This window comes from Aspergillus uvarum (genome assembly GCF_003184745.1).
Source record: "Aspergillus uvarum CBS 121591 unplaced genomic scaffold BO82scaffold_16, whole genome shotgun sequence".
NCBI classification, from domain to species: domain Eukaryota; kingdom Fungi; phylum Ascomycota; class Eurotiomycetes; order Eurotiales; family Aspergillaceae; genus Aspergillus; species Aspergillus uvarum.
Window position 1 is genome coordinate 345,461 of NW_020291313.1, and position 25,146 is coordinate 370,606.

The 25,146-nt window shown below is 48.9% G+C and overlaps 12 protein-coding genes across 12 annotated transcripts; 6 read left to right on the forward strand and 6 right to left on the reverse strand.

Annotated features, from left to right (window-relative positions):
• Positions 1-21: 21 nt before the first annotated feature.
• Positions 22-1,090, reverse strand: BO82DRAFT_363392 (uncharacterized protein; the record flags this gene model as incomplete). The annotated part of the gene is made up of 7 exons (XM_025636899.1): positions 22-101; positions 249-318; positions 365-464; positions 553-590; positions 711-767; positions 846-982; positions 1,066-1,090. 7 exons carry the CDS (start codon positions 1,088-1,090, stop codon positions 22-24), a joined length of 507 nt encoding a protein of 168 aa, XP_025493714.1.
• Positions 1,091-1,992: 902 nt separating this feature from the next.
• On the forward strand, positions 1,993-2,656 carry BO82DRAFT_400580 (uncharacterized protein; the record flags this gene model as incomplete). Its single annotated transcript, XM_025639197.1, has 2 exons — positions 1,993-1,997; positions 2,101-2,656. The coding sequence occupies 2 exons, from the start codon at positions 1,993-1,995 to the stop codon at positions 2,654-2,656; spliced, it is 561 nt and encodes a 186-aa protein (XP_025493715.1).
• A 196-nt stretch (positions 2,657-2,852) lies between these two features.
• Positions 2,853-3,413, forward strand: BO82DRAFT_400581 (uncharacterized protein; the record flags this gene model as incomplete). The annotated part of the gene is made up of 1 exon (XM_025639198.1): positions 2,853-3,413. The coding sequence occupies one exon, from the start codon at positions 2,853-2,855 to the stop codon at positions 3,411-3,413; it is 561 nt and encodes a 186-aa protein (XP_025493716.1).
• Positions 3,414-5,673: 2,260 nt separating this feature from the next.
• On the forward strand, positions 5,674-10,123 carry phoC (putative cyclin dependent kinase inhibitor Pho81). The gene is made up of 10 exons (XM_025640388.1): positions 5,674-6,097; positions 6,179-6,263; positions 6,355-6,477; positions 6,535-6,585; positions 6,648-6,788; positions 6,854-6,901; positions 6,964-6,981; positions 7,087-9,337; positions 9,406-9,575; positions 9,663-10,123. Coding segments are annotated over exons 1-10 (3,105 nt in total). The 5' UTR covers positions 5,674-6,095; the 3' UTR covers positions 9,879-10,123.
• A 72-nt stretch (positions 10,124-10,195) lies between these two features.
• Positions 10,196-11,311, reverse strand: BO82DRAFT_352933 (uncharacterized protein). Its single transcript, XM_025634827.1, has 2 exons — positions 10,589-11,311; positions 10,196-10,519 (listed from the first exon to the last, which is right to left on the reverse strand). The coding sequence occupies exons 1-2, from the start codon at positions 11,190-11,192 to the stop codon at positions 10,368-10,370; spliced, it is 756 nt and encodes a 251-aa protein (XP_025493718.1). The 5' UTR covers positions 11,193-11,311; the 3' UTR covers positions 10,196-10,367.
• Positions 11,312-11,617: 306 nt separating this feature from the next.
• Positions 11,618-12,859, forward strand: BO82DRAFT_352934 (mitochondrial 54S ribosomal protein uL3m). Its single transcript, XM_025634828.1, has 2 exons — positions 11,618-12,487; positions 12,590-12,859. Exons 1-2 carry the CDS (start codon positions 11,692-11,694, stop codon positions 12,682-12,684), a joined length of 891 nt encoding a protein of 296 aa, XP_025493719.1. The 5' UTR covers positions 11,618-11,691; the 3' UTR covers positions 12,685-12,859.
• On the reverse strand, positions 12,690-14,130 carry BO82DRAFT_352935 (cytochrome c oxidase assembly factor 1 family protein). Its single transcript, XM_025634829.1, has 2 exons — positions 13,230-14,130; positions 12,690-13,158 (listed from the first exon to the last, which is right to left on the reverse strand). Exons 1-2 carry the CDS (start codon positions 13,692-13,694, stop codon positions 13,066-13,068), a joined length of 558 nt encoding a protein of 185 aa, XP_025493720.1. The 5' UTR covers positions 13,695-14,130; the 3' UTR covers positions 12,690-13,065.
• BO82DRAFT_279610 (uncharacterized protein) lies at positions 14,052-14,845 on the forward strand (the record flags this gene model as incomplete). Its single annotated transcript, XM_025631267.1, is given in 4 exon segments — positions 14,052-14,143; positions 14,158-14,278; positions 14,358-14,688; positions 14,751-14,845. 4 exon segments carry the CDS (start codon positions 14,052-14,054, stop codon positions 14,843-14,845), a joined length of 639 nt encoding a protein of 212 aa, XP_025493721.1.
• Positions 14,846-14,880: 35 nt separating this feature from the next.
• Positions 14,881-17,781, reverse strand: BO82DRAFT_332011 (putative JmjC domain protein). The gene is made up of 2 exons (XM_025633163.1): positions 17,150-17,781; positions 14,881-17,087 (listed from the first exon to the last, which is right to left on the reverse strand). The coding sequence occupies exons 1-2, from the start codon at positions 17,415-17,417 to the stop codon at positions 15,136-15,138; spliced, it is 2,220 nt and encodes a 739-aa protein (XP_025493722.1). The 5' UTR covers positions 17,418-17,781; the 3' UTR covers positions 14,881-15,135.
• Positions 17,782-18,040: 259 nt separating this feature from the next.
• BO82DRAFT_373269 (putative para-hydroxybenzoate-polyprenyltransferase Coq2) lies at positions 18,041-21,007 on the forward strand (the record flags this gene model as incomplete). Its single annotated transcript, XM_025637362.1, has 4 exons — positions 18,041-18,194; positions 18,270-19,253; positions 20,545-20,772; positions 20,856-21,007. The coding sequence occupies 4 exons, from the start codon at positions 18,041-18,043 to the stop codon at positions 21,005-21,007; spliced, it is 1,518 nt and encodes a 505-aa protein (XP_025493723.1).
• A 16-nt stretch (positions 21,008-21,023) lies between these two features.
• On the reverse strand, positions 21,024-22,870 carry BO82DRAFT_430972 (ethanolamine-phosphate cytidylyltransferase; the record flags this gene model as incomplete). Its single annotated transcript, XM_025640651.1, has 4 exons — positions 21,024-21,683; positions 21,752-22,526; positions 22,583-22,700; positions 22,756-22,870. 4 exons carry the CDS (start codon positions 22,868-22,870, stop codon positions 21,366-21,368), a joined length of 1,326 nt encoding a protein of 441 aa, XP_025493724.1. The 3' UTR covers positions 21,024-21,365.
• Positions 22,871-24,040: 1,170 nt separating this feature from the next.
• On the reverse strand, positions 24,041-24,682 carry BO82DRAFT_400590 (putative mitochondrial protein sorting (Msf1); the record flags this gene model as incomplete). The annotated part of the gene is made up of 2 exons (XM_025639199.1): positions 24,041-24,454; positions 24,530-24,682. 2 exons carry the CDS (start codon positions 24,680-24,682, stop codon positions 24,041-24,043), a joined length of 567 nt encoding a protein of 188 aa, XP_025493725.1.
• Between the last annotated feature and the right edge of the window lie 464 nt (positions 24,683-25,146).

A 25,146-nucleotide genomic window follows, 5' to 3' on the forward strand; every position in this document is an offset into this window, starting at 1 on the left:
GACAGGCATTGTGACGGCCAGTCATAGTTCGAATCTGAGTCTGACTGGTGTACTATACGACGCGAACCGTTGTTCGCCGAGAAAGGTTCGAGGGTTGCTTACTGCAAATGAAAAATACTTTTGTCTATTGTTCAAGAACACGGTTTGGTTGGGCCAGCAGATGTGCCAACCAAGGTACCATATAATCGAGATCTGGATCGATGTTAGGGCATGGTATAATTCCAGCGAGAAAGGTTGGGTGAGCTTACCTAGGCACAGTACCAGGTAGTCTACAGCGACACAGACAACAAAGTTCACCGTCACAGTCTTAAGCTCGACCTAAATTATATTGATCTTGTTGATGGGTCCAGAAGCATCTACCAACCTCTTGGTGTGAATGACAGAATGTACTGACACCATAGTTTGGATCGGATCTGGTCGGGTTTGACTGGTTGACATCAATGTTGCTAAATTTATCAACTTCCCTATCGGATGTATGTACACATACATACTGTAGTTACTGAGAGGTAGTTATATCTTGGTGTGCGTACGGGTTTACATGTATGTACATACATGGTGACCAAAATACTTCTTGTTCTCGGTTCTCCGAACTACTACAACAGAGTATGTAACTACTTTCGCCCCTATACTTTGTGAATTTCAAATCTCGATTTACTAAGGGGGCAATAGTTCGACCATCACAGGTAAGTACCTGTCTTCTGGAATCTTACCAATGGTAAGAGAAGAGTGTCAGGTCCGGTACCGGGCATAACGTTGAAGGTGCAGCACTGTACTGTAGGTACATGTACATATCCTACATAGTAGGGTACCAGTAGTTTGTTTTGGCCACCGTAGTTACCTCTTACCGGTACATTATCAATGGTGGTCTCAATGGGCTTCGATTCATGACACAGACAAAGAATGTAGCTGAAAGTACCAAACGGTACGGAACCGGTACCTGGCAGGATGGCCACGGGTGCTGCGCCTGCGGTACTGATTCCACCTTACCGAAAATAGTTATGATTGTTATTCAGTGGTACCGAATTCAGATCTCTTCACCCGTTCCTGGCTCACCACCTCAAGTACTGGGTAGTATTTGCACCTCTTCCATGGTGCTGTGCTTTTCCCGAATTCTCTTTCTCTCCTAATTGCCAATGAAGCTGCTGGTTGCAGGACTCCAGTCTCCCCGCTTCCTTCTACTCTCCCCCTCTCGCGCTCTCTTGCTCGCTCGTTTGTTCGCCTGCTCTTTCTGTCACTCCTTTCTTCTTCTTCTTTTGATTTTGCCTCGTCGTACTGTATCTTCCTTCTCGCGTCACTCGTTCATCTTTCTCCAATTGTCTCAAGTTGGTGGCAATGCACCTAGCATTCTTGGTCTAATATGAGACTTTTCTCAGCTGTCTCATGGCACCCAGTTTAATATCGGTAAGTCGCCATTTTGATTGGTTCAGTTCACTCTTATCCGTTGCTCCCGGGGTAATTCGACCCTTTCTCTTGACGCTCTCACTTCTCTCGTCTTTCCGGGCCGTCCTTGGTTAGCACCGCGGTGGACCTTTTACCTTACGTAGTCTACTTACTTGACTCGGGCTCTTCCCCTGACCATTGACTAGGTCGTCTTTCGTCAACTTTTCCTACTCACGCGCTGGTCTCACTGTGTCTGCCGACGACTTTTCTAAATTTCCATTGGGCGCACGTCCGCTGCAATCCGACTTCTGCTATCCACTCTTTCGCTCTCGATCGCCCACCATACCATTACCTTTTTTCTTCGATTTGTTTTGAGACGATTCCCTCGCCAACCTTGGCTGCAAGTGTCCTTCAGCCTCAATTTTCTTTCGAACGGCTACACTCGATAATTCTCCGATCGCATAACCACCCCCCTCGCCCCTGTGAAGGCGCCTGCTCTGTCGTCATCGCCTGGCTTTCTTGGTGACCGACGCTTTGCTACTCTTCTCATATTCTGGCCTACTCCACGTTCATCCCGCGTCGGAGGCCCTTTCTGTTCAGGCTGACTGGACGATGTCGTCCTCCGGTATGAAGCCACCCATCCTGCTCCTCGCCTATCGTGTTTGGCACTGTTCCTCTTTCCTTCCGCCCCCTCACGAAGTTACTGACTCACGGCAATAGCTGCTGCGGTCGCACCTGCGCCGGTAGCAACTTCCGCCAATACTGCCGGTGCCGCTACATCGGCCGATACTCAAGCGGAAACGCCCACACAGACCTCAGTCCTAACATCTTCAACGTCGGAAGCACCCACAACTCAAGTGCCAACCACTACCGAGTCTTCGACATCAGTTTCAACCTCTTCAACGTCATCGTCATCGTCGACCACAACAGCCCCGGCAGAACCTACAACGACGAGCACCTCATCACACACAACATCAATATCGACAACGACAACGTCGTCGTCATCTTCAACGACAACGTCGTCGTCATCGTCAACGACAACAGATCCTGTTCCTACCAGCAGTTCCGCGTCAGAAACCAGCCGCACGGTCGATGTCGTCACAACAGTTGTAACACAAACACCTACCAATGGCTCTACGGGAGTAGAAACTCTCACTATAACCTCGACAGACACATCGATCCCAACAGCCACTGCGGGTACGGCAGCGGACGGGGCTTCTATCACTGGAAGCGGCTCGTCGGCTACTGGGACTTCAAAGAGTACCAACAGCGGTAGCTCTTCCGGACTTTCAGCAGCTGGCACGATAGCAGTCGCAGTAGTTGTGCCTGTCGCATCTGTGGCTCTTATCGTCTTGGCTGCCCTCTATTTCTGGAGGAAATGGAAAGCGAAAAAGGCGGCGGAGGAGGAAAGACGAAAAGAGGTAGAGGAATATGGCTTTAACCCGAATAACGATCCATCCCTTCCACCTATCATGGGCGGAAGTGCGTTTGAGCCCAAGGATGATACTTCTGGGTATCGCGGGTGGGGTACCACATCTGCAGGCCGGAAAGCATCGACCAACCTTTCAAGCAGCGCTGGGGTCGGGCTAGCCATGTCTGAGGCTGGAAGCGCGCCTGGATATCACCATGCCACTACTCCAAGTGACGGAACTATTCAGTACTCCGAGGGCCAGGGTACTTTAGGGGAGACTGAACCGATCGGTGTCCTTGGTGCTGCTCCAGCAGCCGCGACAAACACCCGGAACGTCGATATCCATCGTGGTCCATCAAACGCCTCATCTGCATACTCTGCAGCCAACCGATCGGAGGCCTCGGACGAAAGCCATATGTCCACTACACACCCTGCCGGTGGCTTCTACGATGATAATCCATATTATAGCGATATTCAACCGCAGTATGGGGCTTATGGTGACGGTCCGTATGGCGGTGCCCCTCCCGTCATTCGAGATGTTCAAGCACGGCGTAACACCCGCATTGAAAACCCCGCTGTGTTTCCCCGCCAAGGAAATGCCGGTATTGCCCAGAATTTCTAGGTTCAGACATTGTACCTTTGCTTTTTCACCTGGCTGCACACGTTTCCGGCCTGTATAAGGTGCTTTCCAAACGGATACGGTCCCTATGGGTAGGCTAAGTTCCATGCCAAGAAAGTGAGAGAATCAAGCATCAAGCATCGCCTTGCCTCTTGGTCAAAATGCACACTCATTTCTCGGAGATGCCATTTCTGACAACCTACAAGGGACGACGTCATTCTTTGAAATCCCAAATCCCTGCCATTCTGCATAAGTTGTCAACGTGTTACCATCAGGCTGGCTTGTCTTGCCTTTTTCTTTCAATCATATTTTTACACTCTTTATGTTGGAATTATATTGGCCATATTTTTGCTTACTATTACTGTTCTCTGTGGTGCTCACTTGATTCCCCTTGTCGATTTGATATCTGAAAATCCTTCTTAGTTGACACTTGCAACATGTACATTCATGACATTTTTACAGCCACTCCCTTTCACACTGGGCTTCAGAAGGGCTGCTGTGATTCTTTTTTTTCTTTTATCTCCCGCTCAACATATTCTGTTTCTATGGTTGTTCCTCTTGCTTTTCCTAGGTAAATTTTGCTTAATATGGTCTGGAATTCGATTGGCTTAATCAAAACTTGTGACCTGTGTGCGTCAACTGCACACTCACTATGTGATAAGACTGTAGCTTTCAACACTGTGTAAGTAGGGGTAGTTATTATTTGTGGGGAGGCTTCCATTGCCATGAATAAATAAGTTTCTCATACTGCCCATCATCCTCGGCATCCGTACTGTCGAAGCGGCCTGAAGATGTGGCTTCATAAGTCTGGAACATGTTGTTTTCACCTTAACCTCGATGATTGATGTATCCTGGTAGGCACCAGTGTATAGATTATCCCTGAAATATAGCATTTCAGGGTCTCCATTGAATGGTCGACCAAGGAAAGAGCAATAAGCCGCAATTCAGCATGCAACCGTAATCGCGACCAGAACCAGGCATTGTTCTCGGGGAGCTGTAGGAAGTGTGGTTGATTCAATTGCTTGCGAGACTCCGAGTTAGTGCTCCATCAGGCCGAAGGCGACCAAGTTTCTTTTCATCTTAAGGATCGGGGGGGAAGAACTGAAAAGGAAAAGGAACAAGAAAACTGGGTGAGACAAAAATAGACTAGTATTAGAGCATTAGAGCTTCTGCTGTGCTCTTTCTTCACACTTCCATCTCATGTTATCATTTGGCTTCTTGAAGGGTATGTTTACTATGTACTCCATACTCCGTACATCCTTGGTAGGAAGAGAATGAAATACTTTACGCACGGAATAATTATATGTAACGTTCGCTTGGCAGACGAAGTGGCAGAAAGCAGTTACTGTACAGTGCACGTGTCACCGCCTGGGAACAGGAGGCAAATGGCTATTACGTACGGAGTACGTAGTATAGTACTTTACCTAGTGGTTGATTACTTGGTCCTACGTACCGTACTTGTACTGTACTGGCTCACTCTGAAGGTGCACATTGTTGTACTCCGAGGTCGACTTACTGCACTGCGTGCCATGCGTAGTAGGTTCAGTAAGGTAGCTAACTGTATGATCGTTCAAGGTTGATGGGCACTGCATCCGCGACGGGAGTCCGAAAGAACGTGGGCATCTTGGAAGCGGTGATTGGTCCGGGAACAGCTACCCAGAGCTCCCCACATCTCCTCCAGGCTACCTGATCGATTAATGCAGAGATGGGTCATTGATTGACTTCAACCCTTCACTTTGACCGTTGACTTGACATTGGCTGGTCAACAACGCTCCGCCCACGCGCCCTCCTCCCCCCGGCACGAGTCCTTTCTGATCTTCTCATTCGCAAGTGCCGATTGACTTAGTAGTCCCTACTAAGCACCGTGCTAACACCTCGGGGCTCAGACTTACCTGGTAAACTCTATACGGTAGTAGCTACCTACTGTTGCTGATTGAGGAAGCAACAACGATTCGCTTTCGTGGGCCCTTCCTTCTTCTACCATTTTCTTCTCTCATATCTCAGCTCTCGTTACCCATCTCTCCCCTCTCTCTCTATCTTTACTGCCCCTCTCTCTCTTCTCTTCTTTTTCGCTTTCCCCGTGCCCCCTTCCGGGGTCAGGTGTGTGTGCCCCTCGCTTTGGTATCAGTACTTCCGGCCTTCCTCGCCGTCGCGCGGATGGACACGGCCTAATTCTTGAGCTTCAGACGTACTCTTTCTACCCAAGTTGGTAGTAAAAGGCCATTAGCACGGAGCACAGCTGCTACTGCCACTGCTTCTGCAACGGTCATTCGGTGGTCTGTCATTCTTTGAGACTAGACAATCGTCCGCTTGAAACAAGCGCCGCTTATAAGGTTGACTCTCTCTCTCTCTCTGTGTCTCTGTTCCCCATCATCATTGACCGTCGCTCCTCCCCCTCCCCCTCTTTTCCCTTTCTTCACTTTCTCTTCCTTCTCCGTCTATCCCGTTGCCGTTCCTTCGAGTAGCGGGGGTTCCCTGAACTCGTCTCCATCAGCTACTGCTCCTCGAGCCCGGAGTGACTGACATATTTGTGCTTGCCTCCTACTTCACCTATCTCTTGACTTACGAATATTGTTATAGCTTGTGTTGTGCCGCTGAGTTCAGCATCGCGTGGTACCTCAGTGCATCAAAGGCCCTCACAAGCCATCGTTACGTCCTGCCCAGCGCAGCGCAGCGCCTTCCAAGATGTAAGGATCCACCTACGAGTCTGATGCCCTTTCCTTTGCCCCGTGCCCTTCCCTGTGCCGGCCCTGATGATTCGAGAAAAGGAAGTTCGGCAAACAAATTCAGCGCAGACAGCTCGATCTCCCTGAATATGCTGCAAGCTTCGTGAACTATAAAGCGTTAAAGAAGGTCAGTCAAGCCTCCCCGCTTGCTTCGCACAATCCGATTCCCACTCTGCGTGCTGCTCCGAAAACTAGATTGACCGAAGCACCTGTGATAGCTTATCAAACAATTGAGCGCCACACCCACCATCCCAGCACAGAGTGTCGCAGGTGCAGCGCAAGATGTTCCTGAGGCGCAAGCTGCCCTGCGGGCGAACAAAGAGGTGTTCTTCTTTCGACTGGTAGGGATACATATCGGAATCGGCTGTGAAGACATTCTGATTGACCGCACAATCCAGGAACGAGAGATTGAAAAAGTCAATGCCTTCTATCTACAGAAGGAAGCTGAGGTACGTTGATGTCATGTAGTATTTCTAGGTGACAATTATGGGAGACTGAAGGCAGCGCATAGTTCTCACTCCGGCTAAAAACCCTAGTCGACAAGAAACGGGTCATCCAATCGCGAGCAGTGACGAATTCCAAAGCGCCCGCAAATTATGTCTCGCTGTTTGAAGGATTTCAGCAATTCGACGGTGATCTCAATAAACTACAAGTGAGCTTTGAATTGGCATCGCAGCTGCACTTGATGTATTCTGACATATCGTCAATCTTTCAAAGCAATTTGTTGAGATCAATGAGACGGCAATGTCGAAGATTCTGAAGAAGGTGCGTCTATTAACCGGAATCGCACTCCTTTGCGATCGAATTAGCTAACAATGTGGTCGTAGTGGGATAAAACTTCCAAGGTCTGAATAACCTGATCTTTCCTGTGTTCCTTTTTCTGTTGTGCCCCAGTCGTTGCATTGAGACTTGTACTATCATGCTTTTGCTTACACGTGCGGCATTTCTAGTCTCGCATGAAAGAACTATATCTTCACCGAGCTGTTGAAGTACAGCCATGCTTCAATAGAGACGTTTTGCGAGACCTGTCGGATCGAGCAACAACAGCACGGCTGGAGCTAGAAGCATGGGCGGAAGGCGAGAATATTCATTTTGATACCATCCGTCCAGTGGATAGGAGTGCAGTCTCGCAATCGTTCGGGCCAGATGAGGAAGATCTCGATCTACAAATTCTGCAATCTGCCAGTTCAGGAAACCTTCAGACGCTACGCGAATGGACAGCAAAGTTACAATCATCCCCGGACGCTTCAATTCGTGCGACTCGCACCTTCCTCGCGGCCATCAATGAATTCTCTGACGAAGTGCTTGCGGTGCTCTTGGAAAGTGGCCTGGTTGACATAAATGCTGAAGATGATATCAATGAACGCAACTGCCTGCACGAAGCAGCCATTTCCGGTCGGGAATTTGTTCTCAAGGCTGGGCTAACAGCAGGGGTCGAGATTTCCAGGTGTGATGTCTACGGTAGATTGCCTCTACACTACGCCTGTATGCATGGTCGGGTAGAGATGGTGCGGGAACTGTTGAAGGCCGGACCTCATACCATTGATGTGATGGACCATGACAACTTCACGCCCTTGATTCACAGCATTGTCAAGGATCAGTTGGCCTGCGCGGAACAACTGCTTTGCAACAATGCCCGTATCGACCCAACATCCGAGTCAGACCATATCCCGCTGAATCTAGCCTGTCAGTATGGATCAATTCCAATAGTCCAAATGCTGTTGGAACGCGATGCGAGGCTGCTTCCAGATGCTGAGGGCTTGTACCCCCAACACATGGTGGCACGGGCTTCACAGTCACCGCAATTGCTCCTTCTTCTCAAACAGCACGGAGCTAACATGGATCAACGTGATAAACTGTACCAATGGACCCCTCTTTTTCATGCAGCCAGCGAGGGCTGTGTGGGATGTCTACGTACGCTTTTGGAACTGGGCGTTGATGCCGGTGCTGTGGACGAGAAAGGTCTCGCCGCAATGTACTACGCAGCGTGGGAGGGCCATCTGGAGTGCATGCTTCTACTTTGGTCCCATAGCATAACTTTGCAGTCTCCGCAAAAACCTCTTGGTTTTCTGAACGGCTTGAAGCTGCAGGACTCGGGTCATGATCATGCTTCTGGTATGGATGATTTGACAGATGCAGATAACATGGATACGGTGGATGGCATCCCTGACCTGTCCCTCCCGCCACCAATCATACCCCTGAGACGGTACGGTCACAACTTCCTGGATAAAAAGGTATTCGTTCAGATTTTGTTTGACCCAGGAAGCACTGGTTCGATTTTGTTCGATCAAGCAGGTCGGCATCCTGCTGCACGCCTGACCATATCCTCCAAGCTCTCCGATTTGATTCCACGTACCATAATGCTCCCTATACAGGAAGACTCGAGAATGATATCCTTCCATGTTGACAACCTTGACACATTCGCCGTTGATTTCGAAATTTTCCCTACTTTCGGGTCTAAAGTGATTGCGAAGACGGTAGCTCTTCCCAATATGTTCAAAGCCGAAAGCTCCAGCACTGGTACATGTTCCCTACCACTATTTGATCCCAGGCTACGATCTATTGGTCAACTGCGGTTCAACTTTCAAGTAATCAAACCCTACCACGGCGATCCGCTAGAGATTACCCACTTCGCGACATATTGGAAGGCGACTAGTGCTGTTGACCATGAACACAATGGTCTCGTCACAGGCTCTAGTTTGTCCGGTGATCACATTCAGCTCTTTGTGCAGTTGACCAGAGACCGAGTTCCTGTTCTTTACCCCCAGTTTGCGATCGAGTATCATGGCATTGAGATACCAATCTGTCAGCTTACCTACATCCAGTTCCGAGCAGTTGGTGTCGAACGCGGCGTAGATCTTCTCGAAATGCTAAGGTTCCTACAGCTGTTCGCTTTGAACGACTTGGCACAAGCCCATCGTCAGCTGGCTTCGTCATTTCTGTCTTTGCGAGACGTTTTCCATCATTTACCACTCAGTGTCGGCGTCAATATATCCGTGCTATACCCGTCGGCGGTGGAGGAGCGAGCATCACATATGACTTCCCTGCCGGACGTTAACACCTTTGCGGATGCTATTCTTACAGAAGTCTTTGACCACGCTCGAATTGCGCGCGACCAGAATCCTGATATCATGCGTTCTGTGGTCTTCACCTCCTACAACCCTAATATTTGCATTGCTTTGAACTGGAAGCAGCCCAATTGTGAGTCAGGCTCTCAACCCCTTGTCAAATTCTCCTGAGAAATACGCTGATGTAGCTCGCCTTTTGAGACCCCGTTCTACTTTGCAATGACCTTGGTCAGATTCGGGACTTAGCCCGTGATGTCAATGCACTCCCTGATGTTAACAGCAGCGGACGAGCTTCGATGTCCATTAAGGATTCCGCCCGAATAGCGCAGAGCAACAACTTCATGGGATTAATATGTCGCTCTAGTCTGCTGGTATGTATTTGTCTTGTCATATATGCTTTCCTTCCTAGCCACTTGAGTCGGTTTTTCATGCTGGGGACTAACACTCCTTGCTTGTAGAACGTTGTGCCCGCCCTGGTGGATACAGTAAAGGAACTTGGCCTCGTGTTGGTGGCAGATACTTCGGACGATGCCAACCAATCCGACAGAATGGACGTCTTACAGACTACCGATCCTGTGGGTGTGGCTGATTGGGCATATCGTATGCCAGACGGCGTCAACGGTGTCATGAAAGCCAACGGCATCTTAAGGTTCAATGATACGATTGATATGTGAATTGGCAATCGACTCTTTGGCAATCTTGGCCACCGTTTCCATGCAACCTGACATTCACTTATCGTCGTTTGGGATGAACCCATTCCGGGCCAACAGCGACAGACTATGATTTCCTTGCCATCTTCATGTCTTCATGTATTCGGAGCCCCCGATCCACTCCACCTTCTGCGTGATGCGGCTTTTTATGATTTTGTACACTTTTGACATATCTTTCTATGTCTCACTTGTTGTGGTTGTCTTCATGAGACCCATCGCATATGGTGCCTTCCCAGTTGCACTTATGAATTGACCTTAATTGGTGGCTATATTCTGATGTGAATGTTGATAGCTCGATGTTTGAAGTGGGGAATCTTCTGATTAAATATACCAGATAGTGTACAAATATCTATCATATGATATCTAGCATGACCAAACACTGTGAAGCAGAGGAAACGACGTGGTCTTGTGTATTCGCCAGTCCGACTGACGTCCACAAGAAACCACAGGATCTTACATACCCCTCGGTCTGCCTTTGACAATATTATAGCCCCAATGTCGCAGAGTTTTGACAACTTTGGGGGTAATGGCTGCTGTCAAGGGTACTCGGATGAAGATGAGACTCTTGTGAATCGCGTAGGCAAGTGCAAGTTGAGTCCATAGACCTGAAAAGCCATGGAAATTAGTCATTGCAAGGTCTGAATGAGTGAAGTGCTCAACATTAAGACACTTACTGGCATTTTCGCCGTTACCTTGCGCCTGTGCCGCACTCTCCTGAGAGCCCGTGTCGGTTGTCAAGCTCTTGTTCTGTTCCGAGTCTGCGTTGGCACCCTGCTTGGTCGGCCAGACAGCATCCACCGCCCCCTTGACAGACTCGAAAATGACGTGCTCATAGTATCCGATTCGCTCTACACCCAGCAGGCGAACAGCGGCAAAACAAATCGGAAAGTCCATGGCTGACAATAGCAGATATACCCACAAGGCGGACCAGCCATACTCCTTCGAGAGGTTGCGCAACCGCTGCGACAATGAAGTGCCTGATTTTGGTGATTGCGCCGCGTGTCTTGCGCGGGACGACTGGAAGAACCGGCGGAATGGTTTTTGAGGTCGGTAAGGATTATAAAGTATAGTGCCGCTCCTAGTACCGTGAGCCTGCTTCCATTGAGGAAAGGTCACCCGTCGCTGGAGAATCGGCGTGTGCGGTGCGGAGGATCTAAAGGCGCGATTGAAGGCAAGAGAGTTCGTTGCAGACGGTGTTTTCGGTACAGCCAAATTTCCTCTGGCTGTGCCGCGAAGCTGAAAGAGCAAAGCCGACAGGAAAGGATGGCGTGGCTGCATTTTCAGATTAATGTAATTGGGTGCGCAGCAGGCTAGGCGTCTACAAAACAAAAAAAAATGCCGAATTGAAAATTGCTGGCTGATGACGCTTCGGGCGCAGACAGTGAGAAACAATCGAGGTACGTAGTTGATATTTATTCGCTACTACAAGCAATCTATTCCGGTTTATCGGCGTGCCGGTGCATCCGCCTCCGATCAGGTGTTATCCTACTCGCCGCCAGGAATTTTACGTGAAGAGGTTCTGTATGTATGGTAATTTGAATGTATGCCCAAGTACGTAATTACTTCGACAAACTGGCGAGAGTTGTGTTGTGTAGTAGTTACCGGAGCATCTCTCTGCCTGGCGCCGCCGGGGGTTACACCGCCTTCAAGGTGTCTCCGCAAGCCCTCCAGAAATCTCGGCTGGGAAAAAGGACTACGGCCTCCTCCATATCACGCCTTCGCGATACCATCACAAGTATCTTCTCCCGCTCTTCCTGTTGGCTGGCTACACTTCGCCATGTCGCCTCGTCTTTCCGAGCAGTTGGCTCATATTCCCTTTCGCTCCAACTGGAGCCCTCGTTCCGCCGTCCATGGCCAGGTCCCCATTCGCACTTTCGGTATCCGCTCATTGAACCCCCCGAAGACCTCCCGCTTCGATGTCGGTCCGGGTCTACCTGTTTTGAAGTCGACTCCCACAGCAGCCTTGGAGCGCAAGGCTAATACGCTTCCCCTGCGCACTGGTGCGATCGCTACCAAGAAAGGAATGACCGGTCTGTACGACGCGACGTCCGGGAAACGTATCGCTTGCACCGTCCTCCAACTAGATAGACTCGAGGTTATATCGCACAAGACGTTGCAGAAGCATGGATACTTTGCCGTCCAGATGGGCGCTGGCTGGAGGCGGCCTGCCAACCTGACCAAATCGCTATTGGGTCACTTCTCGGCCAACGGGATCTCGCCGAAGCGTCATATATACGAATTCCGGGTGAAGGACGAGAGAGGCCTCTTGCCTGTCGGAGAACCGGTCAACGCCGACTGGTTCAAGGTGGGCCAGTATGTTGATGCGCGATCAAACTCCAAGGGAAAGGGATTTGCCGGTGTGATGAAGAGACATGGTTTTGGAGGTCAAGATCGCAGTCACGGTGTCAGTCTGACGCACCGTTCGCTTGGTTCTGCAGGTCCCAGTCAGGGTGGTGGCTCCCGTGTTTACCCTGGCAAGAAGATGGCTGGAAATATGGGAAATGAGCAGAACACAGTGCAGAATCTCAAGATACTTCAGGTGGATCAAAAGAACGGAATTGTCGTGGTTAATGGTAAGTTACATACCAGCCGTCCCCAACAGGCCTCTCGACCTGCACTCATGTGAGTGAAGGGGCGACATCGAATACTGATCATTGTGTATTTCTCTACTCTAGGTTCCATCAGTGGCCCCAAAGGTTGCGTCGTCAGGATACAGGATGCTTTGAAGAAGCCTTGGCCGAAAGTCAAGTTGGTCTCGAAATCATCTTGATAACCGATTCGAAAGCATTTTCCCTCCGCCCATTTTCAGATCTCCCTCACCGTTTTTCCATCCCGTGAGATGTACTATAACACCATACTATTTTGCCTCCATAGAGCGACATTTTTATTTGACATGTAAATGATATCCATATCAGATCAGATCTCTTTCATCCACTCAAACCTGCTGCTTTCATATCGTTGCTGTCGTGCTATGAACCTCGATGTCAAAGTCTGAAAGAGTGGCGAGGGAAAGAACAAAGAAGCCCTCCAATGACCGAACGCCCTAGCATAATGCACATGGATCTCAAAATATTTACAAATACAGATTCCCAGACACTGTGCACCACATATAAAATACAATGTACGCCGTCACAATTTCAGCATTGTTTCCCTAGTTGCTTTGCCGAAACGGGTCGCTATCACTGTCGAGGAGTTGCACCACTGTTCCGTCTTCTGTTTCCAGGCTCCATTCTTCTGTGCAGAACTGATGTGATTGCTGGTTAGCTTGAGTTACCTTTGCCGTTCGAGGGGAAGAGCCCATAGCTGGGAACGCACATAACTCATGCGGTTGAGTCTAATACTCCGGAACCTCATCTTGCCTTGCCCTTTAGTTCCCTTGACCCAAAATGAGATGTCGATGCGGCCATGTAGCTGATTCATTTCACCACTGATCCATGGGATTTTCTGGGCGAAGTAGATCTCATCCCCTAGAATCTCACGGGCTCTCGGCGAAGTCCTCAGAGCATACAGTGTGCTGCTGACCACGCTTGAAGATGACTTCTGGTAGTTGAATATACCCAGCATAGCCGCGCCCACAACAACAGCGAAGAGTGGCAATGTGCGGAGCCAGCGGCTCTCGCTGTTGACAGACGGCAATTCTCGGTCTGATCGACGCTCCATGAGAGGGCCCGAATTGGAGCGCGGGGCGGGGATCAAGCTGCGACGATGAGGAAGAGCTCGGCGACGAGCGCCAGGCAGTTGTGGGACGCCAATGCGCCGTCTTGCAGCAGATAACAGCATTTTCTGGACAATAGAATTCCCTCCAGATAAACGGGCTCTTTTATATCATCGACAGGGCTAAGTTTTGGGAGGCGTAAAGAGTTCTAAGATAACTGCGAAAGGTTGTTTGGCCTCGGGAGTTTTGGACAGCGGGCCCAAAAGTGCAAGACAAGCAAGCTTAGCAAACGAAGCAAACCAGATCTGGAATAGAAGGGTTTACACCGTACTGGTAGGTAAGGTACTGTACCAAAACACTGAACCGGTTGTGTCATGTATTTTAAGCAAAACGCTCACCGAGTCGCTGGATTACTCTGCAGCCCATTGAAAGTGTCTCGAGTCTCCCGCCCAGAACTGAGTCCTTCTGGACTCTGAGAAACGATGGCGTCTGCAAGACTTCGGCGCGCATTCCGCTATCCAGATGATCTGGAAGATGATGAGTATGCTCGCGAAGAGTTGGATGAAGAAGGTCTGTGTGATCGATTAGCCACCGAGGAAGGTTGGCTTACAGCTTGCGACGCTTGAATTTCACTAATAGACCTGCAGAGCAAGAGCGCGTAATCCAAGCCCTCAAACTCTTCAACGATAGACGAAATTCTGAATATAGTGTAATGAGACTCCCTTTATAAGCATGACAAATTGAAGCATGGCGAACACCGCTAAACATCATGGCTATTCATGGTTTAGATTATCTTCGCCGCCATCCCCCTCTTGTCCGCGGCCATCTATCTTCCCCCAATGCTGTCCAGTTCATCTGCCACTATCGACCGGTGCGTAGCCCTTGTGAGTGTACTGTCTCTGTTGGCAACCGCCCACAGCATGAGGTATCTACCGCATCGACGTCGCGACAACAAGAGCAAAGGACACATGATGGACTCGAATGGCCACACCCAAGCCCAGCAACTTCTTCCACTCATCAATGCAGCGAGCTGCATACTATTGGTGCTAATTCGCTTGAAATTCTCTTCCAAAGAATCTTGGTTCAGCACCGAGCTGATTACATCCTCGGTTCCTGGAGGTTAGTATACACGCCAGATTTCCCATATTTGATTCAAGACTGGTGTCGCTCATTCTACCTAGCAATGTTAGCAACTGTGTGGGTCGCGCGCAGGGTCATGTTGTCCGTTGATATCAAGGATCTTGAAACTCTTCGATACAATTATAAAGGAGCCTAACGCCTCCCTCTAAACCCATTCTAAACCCATTGGTTCGAGGCCGAGGAAGGATTCCTGGCTAACCGAAGAAGAGACAACACCTACCAGTGCATCTACTAGGCAAGCATGACAGTGACGTCTGGTTGTTATTGCAACCTTCAAAAGCATAAGGATTGTCTTTTTCGTTTTATCGGCAAATCGGCTTGAAAGGAACGAATACCGCCCGCTTGAATGACCAATATGAGAACAAACTTGCATCCAATATATTCGACATGTGAAAATACTCATGTCCGCTCATAAGTTCATATTAACTAATTGCCGGACGGTGTAGATATTGCACCCTGGGGTAACAGCAATCTCTCCAGAGCAGGATCTACCGGAATGCCTTGATATTCTGTCGAAAATTCTGGGACTGTAGAGGACTCCTCTACTTGGATGCCCTGCCTAGGTGCCAGCTGATTATGCTCTTCATCCTCGTTCTGGTGATGCTGACGATGATGCTCCTTCGATCCATTGGTCTCATCTTCCGCAGCCTTCTTCAACCAGCGCAAATTCGAATGCCGGAAGTCTACAAGACTTTCCACGCTGCGCGGATCCGCAATTTTCCGGGTGTCATGGCCGAGTAGCATGCATGTGGGCTCGAAAGGGCGCATCGTCGGATCCCGGCGACAGGCAGCGCAACTGCAAATATTATTGCATTTAGGACATTTCCAATCCAGAACCTCCATTGTCTGTTGCGGAAGCATATTGAAAGCCCTATAGAGACTTCCATAACAATAGTACTTGCAACAATTTGTGCATGAGGCAAGTTTCCAGAGCGGTTCGAGATATCTGCAAATGTGACAGCGACCGACCTTCTCTGTTTGATCTCCCCGAGAAATTTTTCGTCTTTTGCGTGCAGAGGCGATCTCATCCGTGTCACTATCCTTCCCTTCCATAGGTTCAGACTGGACGATTGGTTTGCTGATATCGACCCAAGGCCGTCTACTTAGCTCTATTTGGCAAATCTCAGCCAGTGTCCTTTTGTTCAGTCGCTCTCTTTGTGTAATCAAAGGCAAGTATGTCTGCTCAAGATCCGACTTGGCCTTAAGGAGCTGTTGCCTCCAAGCCTCATGCTTCGCTTCGAGTTCGTTCCAGTCGAATTGCTCAACCCATTTGAGAGCTGATATGCAAAGACAGCTTCGGCCCATCGCATAACATTCCATGCAGATGTCGTACGCATCATCCTCGTCTGAAAAAGAGGGAGTAACGCAGTTCGGGCAAGTGAGGAACCTGTTGAAGATATTTCCCCTACAGTAGGAGCATGTGATATTGCTATCATAAGGAATAAGCTCGACATCTTGTTCGGGCAAATTGCTGCCGAAGCATTCAGAAAGAAGTACCTCATTGTACAAACCGAAGAGCTGCTGGAAATCCTTTATCAACTTCTTGTAGGTTGTGCGATCCATGTCAGATTTCTGGGCTTTTTTAAGGACAGCAGAGTAGTGTTCGAGCGAGTAGAACACGATAGACTTGTTTTTATATTGTTCATCCCGGCAAACCATTCTTGCGTGAGGTAAAGCTTCATGCAAGGCCTTGTCCAGAGTTTCCACTGTGGTCCGATTCCAAGCTACTTTCATTGTCCTCGTTCCGCGGTTCCACACCTGATGTGCTGCTAGAGGCGGTATGAGAATAAAATCTCCTGGTTTCTGCTCGACGACGTATGTCTTGAATGGAGCCGCTTTCCAAGCATTTATCTGTGCGAAATGGTCCTCGATATCAATGTCATGACCAAGCGTAGACATCCAGTAATCGGAAACAGCACGGCGGTCCTTGCTCTCCGTCATAAACCAGATGGAAGATCCTGGCTTGATATCTTTTCCATATTCAACTGAACCATCCGATGCTTCGACCATGATATTCTGGCCGAGGCTGCCGCACATCTCTTGATGGGCTGGTGTATAGGTTCCTTCATGACCGATGTAGCACATAAGATTCTCTGCACGTGCATTTGGAGGAAGACAGCTCATCAAATCACCAGCCCTGGCAACCGGGGCGTTCGAGTGGGCCTTGTTAAGATAGAAGACCGGCGACGGTATGACTTTTTTCAATTCATCATGCCATTCAAGGGGGCAATCAATATCTTTGAGATATATGCGCTGCCGATCAGGGTCTTTGTAGTTGGACGGTGTCCATTGATCAGTAAGAAGCGGCATATTTTTAAGATAATGTCCTATCGTGAGAGGCAAGTCGGTCTTTGTACTTAAGTTCCGCGCATATTCCGCTTTACACGACACATATTATCAGCTGGGATTTCAAGATTCCTGAGCCAGCACGCTTACTCACTCTTTGCAGAATAATGGCCCCTGAGCCACTTCTCGGAGAAAAGGGTATGATTCAGCCTTTTATCAAAACCCTCAATGACCAATGGTCTGCCCAATCGAACAACTTGAAGTGCAACAAGTTTCTCAAAATCATCCAAGTCATTCTGATCGACAGCATCGCAGTGAATCCTGGTCACAAATTCGAAGTTCGGTGTCGATTCAACTAGAGCCTCTAAATCCAGGTCTGGGGAAAGTGGTTCAAAAGCCGCGCGAGGGCGCTGAGCGGGCATTCTGACAGACAATCGGAATAGATTGATGTGATTCAACTATCCAGGGAGGGCGGAGGGAGAAATTGGACATGAAGATGTTGGTGACATAGGTAGACAAGTCGCATATTCACCAAGTGCTTAAAGCATGTTTGTAAATAGCAAAGATGCAAGGTCTGGTGTTACGGACGAGAAGTATGGTCAATAACAAGACTTCGGTACAAATAATCAGAGCTCGAGAGGTTCTAGCTCTTTGATCACACGTGGACGCAACTGCAGAAGTGGTCCCTCTTCGCCTACTTATATGAGAATGGGAATAGAAGGCTGCTGGATATGGCGAAGAGAAAAAAAGGATAACAAGCGCCTCGTACTGCACGCGAGGGAGGATGTGATGTGATGTACGGAGCGGACCGAGCGGAATGGACTTTTTCGGGGCTTTGCCTGAACTTGTTGCCAGAAATATCAACTTACTCACCCAGGCGATGAACTCAGGAACGAGGACTCAACCAGCCGATCTCGTTTTCCCTTCCGTCTCCCTCCCCTGGCATCTCTTAGTTTTCGCATCTTGATGGGATGGATTTGTGCTAGACTCAAATTCCTGTTATGATTGACTGACAACAGCCATCTTGTTCTCGATTTTCCCGATAATGACTGCAATCGCAAATATGCCATTGTCTTGCTTACCCCTGCGCTACCAGATTCGAATGCGTCGATGCTTCGCAGGGCGAGCCACCTCTCTTCAACAACCGCTTTCATCCGCTTTCTACTGTGGCTCTCGCGCTTTCTCGTTGCCCCAGAATAGTCCAGCAGCGATCAATGGCTTTCCGGCATCCCGTCAAAGATCAAATTATTACCCGTGCAGGCTCAAAGACTCAGGCGTTTCTACCTCGCAGAATCACCCAAGTTCGAGCTCGGTCCACTATTACAGACCACCAGAAAAGGGATTCATAGCCTCTCTTCCACGGTCATGGATTCCATACGCGGAGTTGTTGCGCCTTGATAAACCTACAGGCACATACTATCTTTTCTTCCCTTGTCTATATTCCACCCTTCTTGCTGCATCCATGACGACTTCCAGCGGCCCATTCGAAGTTGCCGGAACCGCCGGTCTGTTTCTCGCTGGTGCCTTGATCATGCGAGGTGCTGGGTGTGCGATCAACGATCTATGGGACCGGAATCTGGACCCGTATGTTGCAAGAACCAAGTTTCGTCCTATCGCGAGAGGGGCAATCTCCCCTAGCAAAGCAGTCGCTTTTACTGGCGTCCAATTACTGGCAGGGCTGGGCGTCTTGCTTCAGTTCCCAACCCAATGCCTTTGGTATGGTATACCTAGCCTGCTTTTGGTGGCCACCTATCCCCTCGCTAAGCGTGTCACATACTACCCGCAAGCTGTGCTTGGCCTTACATTCTCGTGGGGTGCGATTATGGGTTTCCCAGCACTGGGTATTGACCTGCTTCACAATACTCCTGCCCTGGAAGCGGCTGCTGCTCTTTATTCTAGTTGTGTCGCCTGGACAATTCTATACGATATGATATATGCACACATGGACATAAAAGATGATGTAGCGGCCGGCATCAAGTCAATTGCTCTTCGTCACGAGAAAAATACAAAATTTGTCCTTAGTGCATTGGCAGGAGTCCAAATATCGCTGCTTGCTGCAGCTGGTGTCGCAGCCGGTAGCGGACCTGTTTTCTTTGTCGGCAGCTGCGGCAGCGCAGCTCTTTCCCTTGCCGCGATGATTTGGAAAGTTCAGCTAAAAAATGTACAGGACTGCTGGTGGTGGTTCAAAAATGGCTGTCTCTTTACTGGCGGTGGTATCACTGTGGGGTTACTCCTGGAATATATCGCGCAATTGACTGGTTTTTATGATGAAGCCACAGAGTCGCATTGCTAAGGAATTCAGAGAACGGGCCGTACCTTTGCAGGCTTCTTTGACCAATTCACCCTGTTATGCTAGAACGCCTCCGTGGTTGAGCACCGATATACTGCTCCACAATACAGACTATAGCCTCCCAATCCATCATGGCACCATTGCCAGTGTCGCCGCAGGCAAGGTGCTTCTCCATGGGCCGGAGCACGGAAACCCAGCCATCCTTGCTAGAATTATTCACACCCCATTCCTTCTCTAGAATCTCAATCTGTTTACCAGTGATTGGATGATTCCACATTGCCGTGTTCATTGCTGGAGCAACGAAGATAAGCGGCTTCTTAATTTTGCTTTTGCCATCCACCAACCCAGTCGTATCCCAGGCTCTTATCACCGAGAGAAGAAGGTTATCGGCTATCCCCATGCTCATCTTAGCCATGGTGTTAGCCGAGAGGGGCGCAACAAGTAATAAATGCGCCCACTTCCTGAGTTCTATGTGCAGTATCGGGTCGCCACGCGTCCAGGGAGTCTTCCACTCATCTTCATCTCTGTAAATAGCCTCAACACCTGGGACTGCTCGCAGAGCTTCTAATGAAGGCTGTTCCAAGCTTTGTCCGTCTAAAAAGCGCTCCGCTGACTTGGTGACGATGATACGAATAGAAACATTGTGGTGACGACTAAGCGCTCTAGCGATATTCGGCAATTTGATTGTAGCGACCGATCCGCTGGCCGCGAGAATTATGTGTACTTTCTCATCGTGGAAGTGTGTTTGAGCGCTCAGTGGTGGCGGAGAATATTCCATGAGATGGGAATCCAGTGATTTCTTGGTCGGTAAAATGCGAGATTGGAGATAGACTTGAGCCGTATCAAATGACCTTGCATTTACGGCACTGAGGACAGTGGATCTGTCACATCACATGACCTTAATCATGTACTTATCCTGATGAACAAGGCAGTCATCTACTCAAATTTGATTGGCCCGATTAGCCTAACTACGGCAAGTTAGTTCGTGAGCTTAGTGAGCATGCTTAGTTAACTGACCGGGGCAGGAGTTCTCCGCAAAATTCGTAGACTTATCTTCAATCTATACTCGACTACAGCAAGTGTGCAGGTAATATAAACTATTATCTAGAAAACACCATGTTCTCTCGCATTCTACCTTCGTCGGTGGGTCCCCAACAATGCTCGGACCTCTTATCACCTCACCAGGCTCACAGCAAGATCGCATCTTTAGGCGTCCCGGCTTCTCTCCCGGCCATCTTTAATCCAACCTCGCTCGCCAGGCTCACCCTTGTCGTTGATTCTCAATGCCCGTCTCTTGTCATCTGAAACTCGGACAGCGATTGATAAGGCTGTCGCATCTGCCCCAGTTGTTCTCTTTATGAAGGGTACTCCTGAGACTCCTCAGTGCGGGTTTTCCCGGGCCAGCATACAAATTCTGGGATTACAAGGCGTTGATCCCAAGAAGTTTGTTGCCTTTAATGTTCTAGAGGACCCAGAGTTGCGTCAGGGTATGTTCTGAAGACTGGCTAGGCGATTGTCTGCTCGACGGTTAGTGCGGTCAGCTAATTTCATTCCGATTTCAACTCTGCAGGCATCAAGGAATATTCCGATTGGCCCACGATCCCCCAACTATACCTCGAAAAGGAATTTATTGGTGGCTGCGATATTCTGATGTCGATGCATCAGAATGGGGAGCTTGCCAAAATGCTTGAAGAAAAGGGGGTACTGGTGGCAGCCGACTAATCATGAAGAAATTCTCATTCATATTGTATGTACATTTGTCTTGCGCTCTGGCTTAGCTCCCCAATTCAACCCTGCGGATTGTTCGCCTACCTCGTCTCACCGGAAAGAATATCGAAATCCTAAATCTGATGTTCTATTTCTGTAACATCACATTCTCTTTAGGAAGTTGAAACCCCCAGGGGCGAGGCACCTTCGAGATTTTTTCAAGATATGTGCATAAACATCACAACAAATCAACAAGTCTAAGTTGGAGCCTCAAAGCTACGCCCAACATTGTTCTCATCTCTAACTGCTTATCGTCCGACTATCAACACTGATCCATCATCCTGGATGACCCTTGGTGGATGCCACCCGCGGTTCACACATTACTTGCCTCTCTCGACTTCGCTAAATCCTCAACAATGCCTTTCTCAACTTTGGCACGTTGTCTGGCCTCGTACGCCTCTCTGCTCTTCAAAATTCTGTCGACAATTTCCCCAGCATTGACGTGCTGGTAGGGATGACTGGGAGATTCCTTGAATATACCCATCTTCTTTGGAGCGACATAAGGATCGTAGGTGAGGGGTATGAACGTGGTAGGACCATGATAAACTGCATCTGGCGCACCCAGAGGCATTGCTTCCAAATATGGCTGGCTTGGGGAAAAGGGAGCAGAGAAGACAACGGCATGGACGTACTTAAGGAGAATTAGCAACAAAATTCTCGGGTTATGGACCATGCGGAGTATGTAATCTTCAAACTCACTCGACACTGAAGGACACATAGTCCACGCTCAAAGATGTTCATGATGGGGTAGTTGAGCCCTTTCCAATGGTTTATGACGTCATCATCATGAATGCCGGCAACAACAAATGCCGGCTCATAATCTTCACCATATTCCTTTATTCTCTTCTCCCTAATCTCAGGATCATACCAATGCTGTTGGTGGCCCTGAAATCTTTCTGACTCAATGACCTGGCGCAAGAATTCAATATGACCAGAAGAAAATAGATCAAAGCCTCCGTCAACATACACAATACGTTGCCCCGGCTTGGGTAGCTTTCCTGTGACGATCTGCTTAAATGATCCCGACTCTTCACTCGTGTTTCCAAGCTTCGCTGAGGTGGAACCATTCCAGATCCAGACACATGATCCTGGCTGTAGACCGCTCTCATCGGTTGCGTAGTCATGAATTCTCTGGAGCAGATTCTCGCCGGATTGTTCGCGTTCCTCCTCGCTACCGGAGCCTTCTTTCCCAGTAATTGTCTCCTTCACACTTTTAACGAAATGCCCTTTGGTACAGAGAAGCATGCGTCCTACAAGGTCAGTTGTAGATATTCCTGGTGTTCGCTTGACCACTCGGAAACGGCCTGCAGCCTTCACGTAACGATAACAGTCATCGCCATTGCTGTCGGAGGTTATGTCATCGCCATGCACGACATACTTGCATCCATAATGTGACACCCAGGGCAGAAAAGTCACGTAGGGAGCTGAGGGCACGCAGCGAGTTACCCATCGGCATGCTTCCACCGCAGCTACTCTTGGGTCATGGTCAGTCAAATTCGATACAATGAACTATTGCAAGAATCAACTTACCTCTCCTCCAACTTCATCACTGTTGGACCCTTATTCTCTAGGATAGCCTCATCGGAATGTACACCAACATAAAGTTCTCTGCCTAGTCTACGGGCCTGTAGCATGGCACCGGCGTGTCCTACGAAACTCAGCTTTCGGGAACACGGTGCCAAGGAAACGTTGCAGCCTCTCACCGTGATGACTGAAGTCAAAACAGCCATCCACCCATATACGGTCTTCAGAAATGGGGAGATCATCCTGGGGATCAGCCGGCCATTTGCCTTTTGGCGGAACTATGTCCTCGGACATTGGACTCGTATTAAGGCGATTTCGTGAGTGTTTTTTGGGGGACGCAGATGACTAGAGAGATTGGTTACGGCTGGGTCAACGAAAATAGAGGTAAATTGTTAGACTTTCAATGCTAGTGATATGGGATCGTTCGCCACACACTACCAACATGTGAAAGGCAACAATATTAGGGGACAGAAGGTAGCCGCTTAGAGGGATACCGTGCGGAAGTGGTTATGTGGCGTACCTGGGCAAGTAAGTACCTTACATAATCCGGCACCAGGTTTAGTGTCATTATATTCGCCATGATCCCAGGATTGCCCCAGAACACGAAGCGCAGCATCAAATACAGGAGACATGATGTGGCCCGCGAAGCTTATGGTCAGATTAAGGTTCATATAGATGTATCTTGAGAGGTCGAATCCCTGTAACAGATAAGGAGTAATCAAGACCATTCCTGCTTACTACAAATCATTCCTAGTCCTCTACACGACTATAAGTATGCTCTATGCCAGGCTTTCCGTTGCCCCATCACTGTATTTCAGTGATAGCTATGGCTCCAGTTGCGAATGTATCGACAGGATAAGCAGGCTCCCCCGGTGTGTATATTGAAACATACGAAATGTGCGTGGGAAGACGCTGGTGTCTCCCATCAGCCATTAATTCTCGAACTCGAATAACTCCGCACACTATGTAGCCATGTCAGAGGTCATGCCGGTGTACAGACAAGAAGGTCATCTGCAAAGGTTATGCGAAGGTAAGCTTGCTTCACATTATAGTGCTGTCATATCACGCACCGGACTTTGATAAATCTATGATGAACCTGCATATATGATACATAGGTATGCGCTTTCTGACGGACAAGTAATTTTAGAAGCACAAAAAATGTGGAGCTAGAGTAATCTATTGCTTTTGTTGTGGATGGAAGAGGTCATGCATGCATCATCAAGCCATATATGCTGCTCACTTTGCAGAAGCGTGGGCCATTCGAGTCCAAGCACTAACACTGCTGGGACACCGGTCTGGGAATGCAGGGCTGGTAAGTGAAATCGCAAGAATGGAGCTGAAATATTCCCTAAAATCGAGACGCTGCAAAGAACTCAAAGGGACGCCATATATATGCAACGCTTAAAAAAGATAATGGTTGGCTGTGTCCAAAGACTGTGCGTCAAGCCGAGAAGAACCTCAGGATCAGAGTTGGCTCTTGTCATGCTCGCGTTGTTCACTGAAAACTCGTCGACTCATTTCCAAAACAGCTTCAAATCCTTCTCGACCTCGCTTGGCGTTCTGACTAAAGCGTTCAACACTGGCCTCCTCGACTTTGTTTTTGATTTTCTGCCATCCCCCACATAGAGCGGTGATCTTCGCTTCTTGGCTGAACTGTGTACTTGAAGATGGATCCAGCAGTGATGGTTGGTAGACAACGGTTTCCCTGACACTGAGGACATTTGACCACGTGAGATTTGTCGAGCTCATCGTGACTATTTTGGAAATCGGATCAACGTATGATATTTCGTACACATGAGACGTAGCGCTGCCTCCAAATAGTGAGAGTACCCATTGTGGGACGGACTGGTTACAGGTGATCAAACGTTCGGTGCGCAGCTGAGATGAGACCAAGGCAGGCATTAGTGATACTAGCACCGTCTGAAGCCGGATCAAAAGGACCAGAACACATACTATACCGGTTTGCAAATCCACGCTTCGAGAAAGAGTGTCTACTGCCACGACATGTGTGGACTTGTCATTCCAAGGGCAGTACTTGCGCCAATTTGCGGTCGATACCTCCTCCCACGAGTAATCGAATGTGCATGATGAAGCAAAGACCTTCATGACGAAAAGGAGATGGCGGCACAGGACTTTGGCTCCAGTTCTCAGATGAACAAAGATGTGCCGCTTTTCGAGATCGAGTGCACAAGAGCGTGAGGTAGGACACAGCGGCGATGACAGCAGTCAAATAGAGAGAAGGGCGGGTGAGATACTAATGAACACCACAACCACTACGAAGAGGTGGCAAATGTTAAAAACTACAAAGGCCAATCAATCAAGATGAAAATAAAAAAAAAAAAAAAAAAAGAAACCCCCCTTCCGATAATGAGGTACAGTGGAGGCACTGGACAAGAGCTTGTGGCGACAGCTTTGTAATGACTGAAGGGTTAGTTCTATGAGTTTAGAGAGTTGGAAATTTTTGCATTTGTAGACTGGTAGCCCCGAGTGGCGCCAAGGATCGGGCTTTCCCGGCATAACCAAAGAAGTGAGCGAACTACGGCGAAGAATGGCAGCCCACAAGTGCTCTG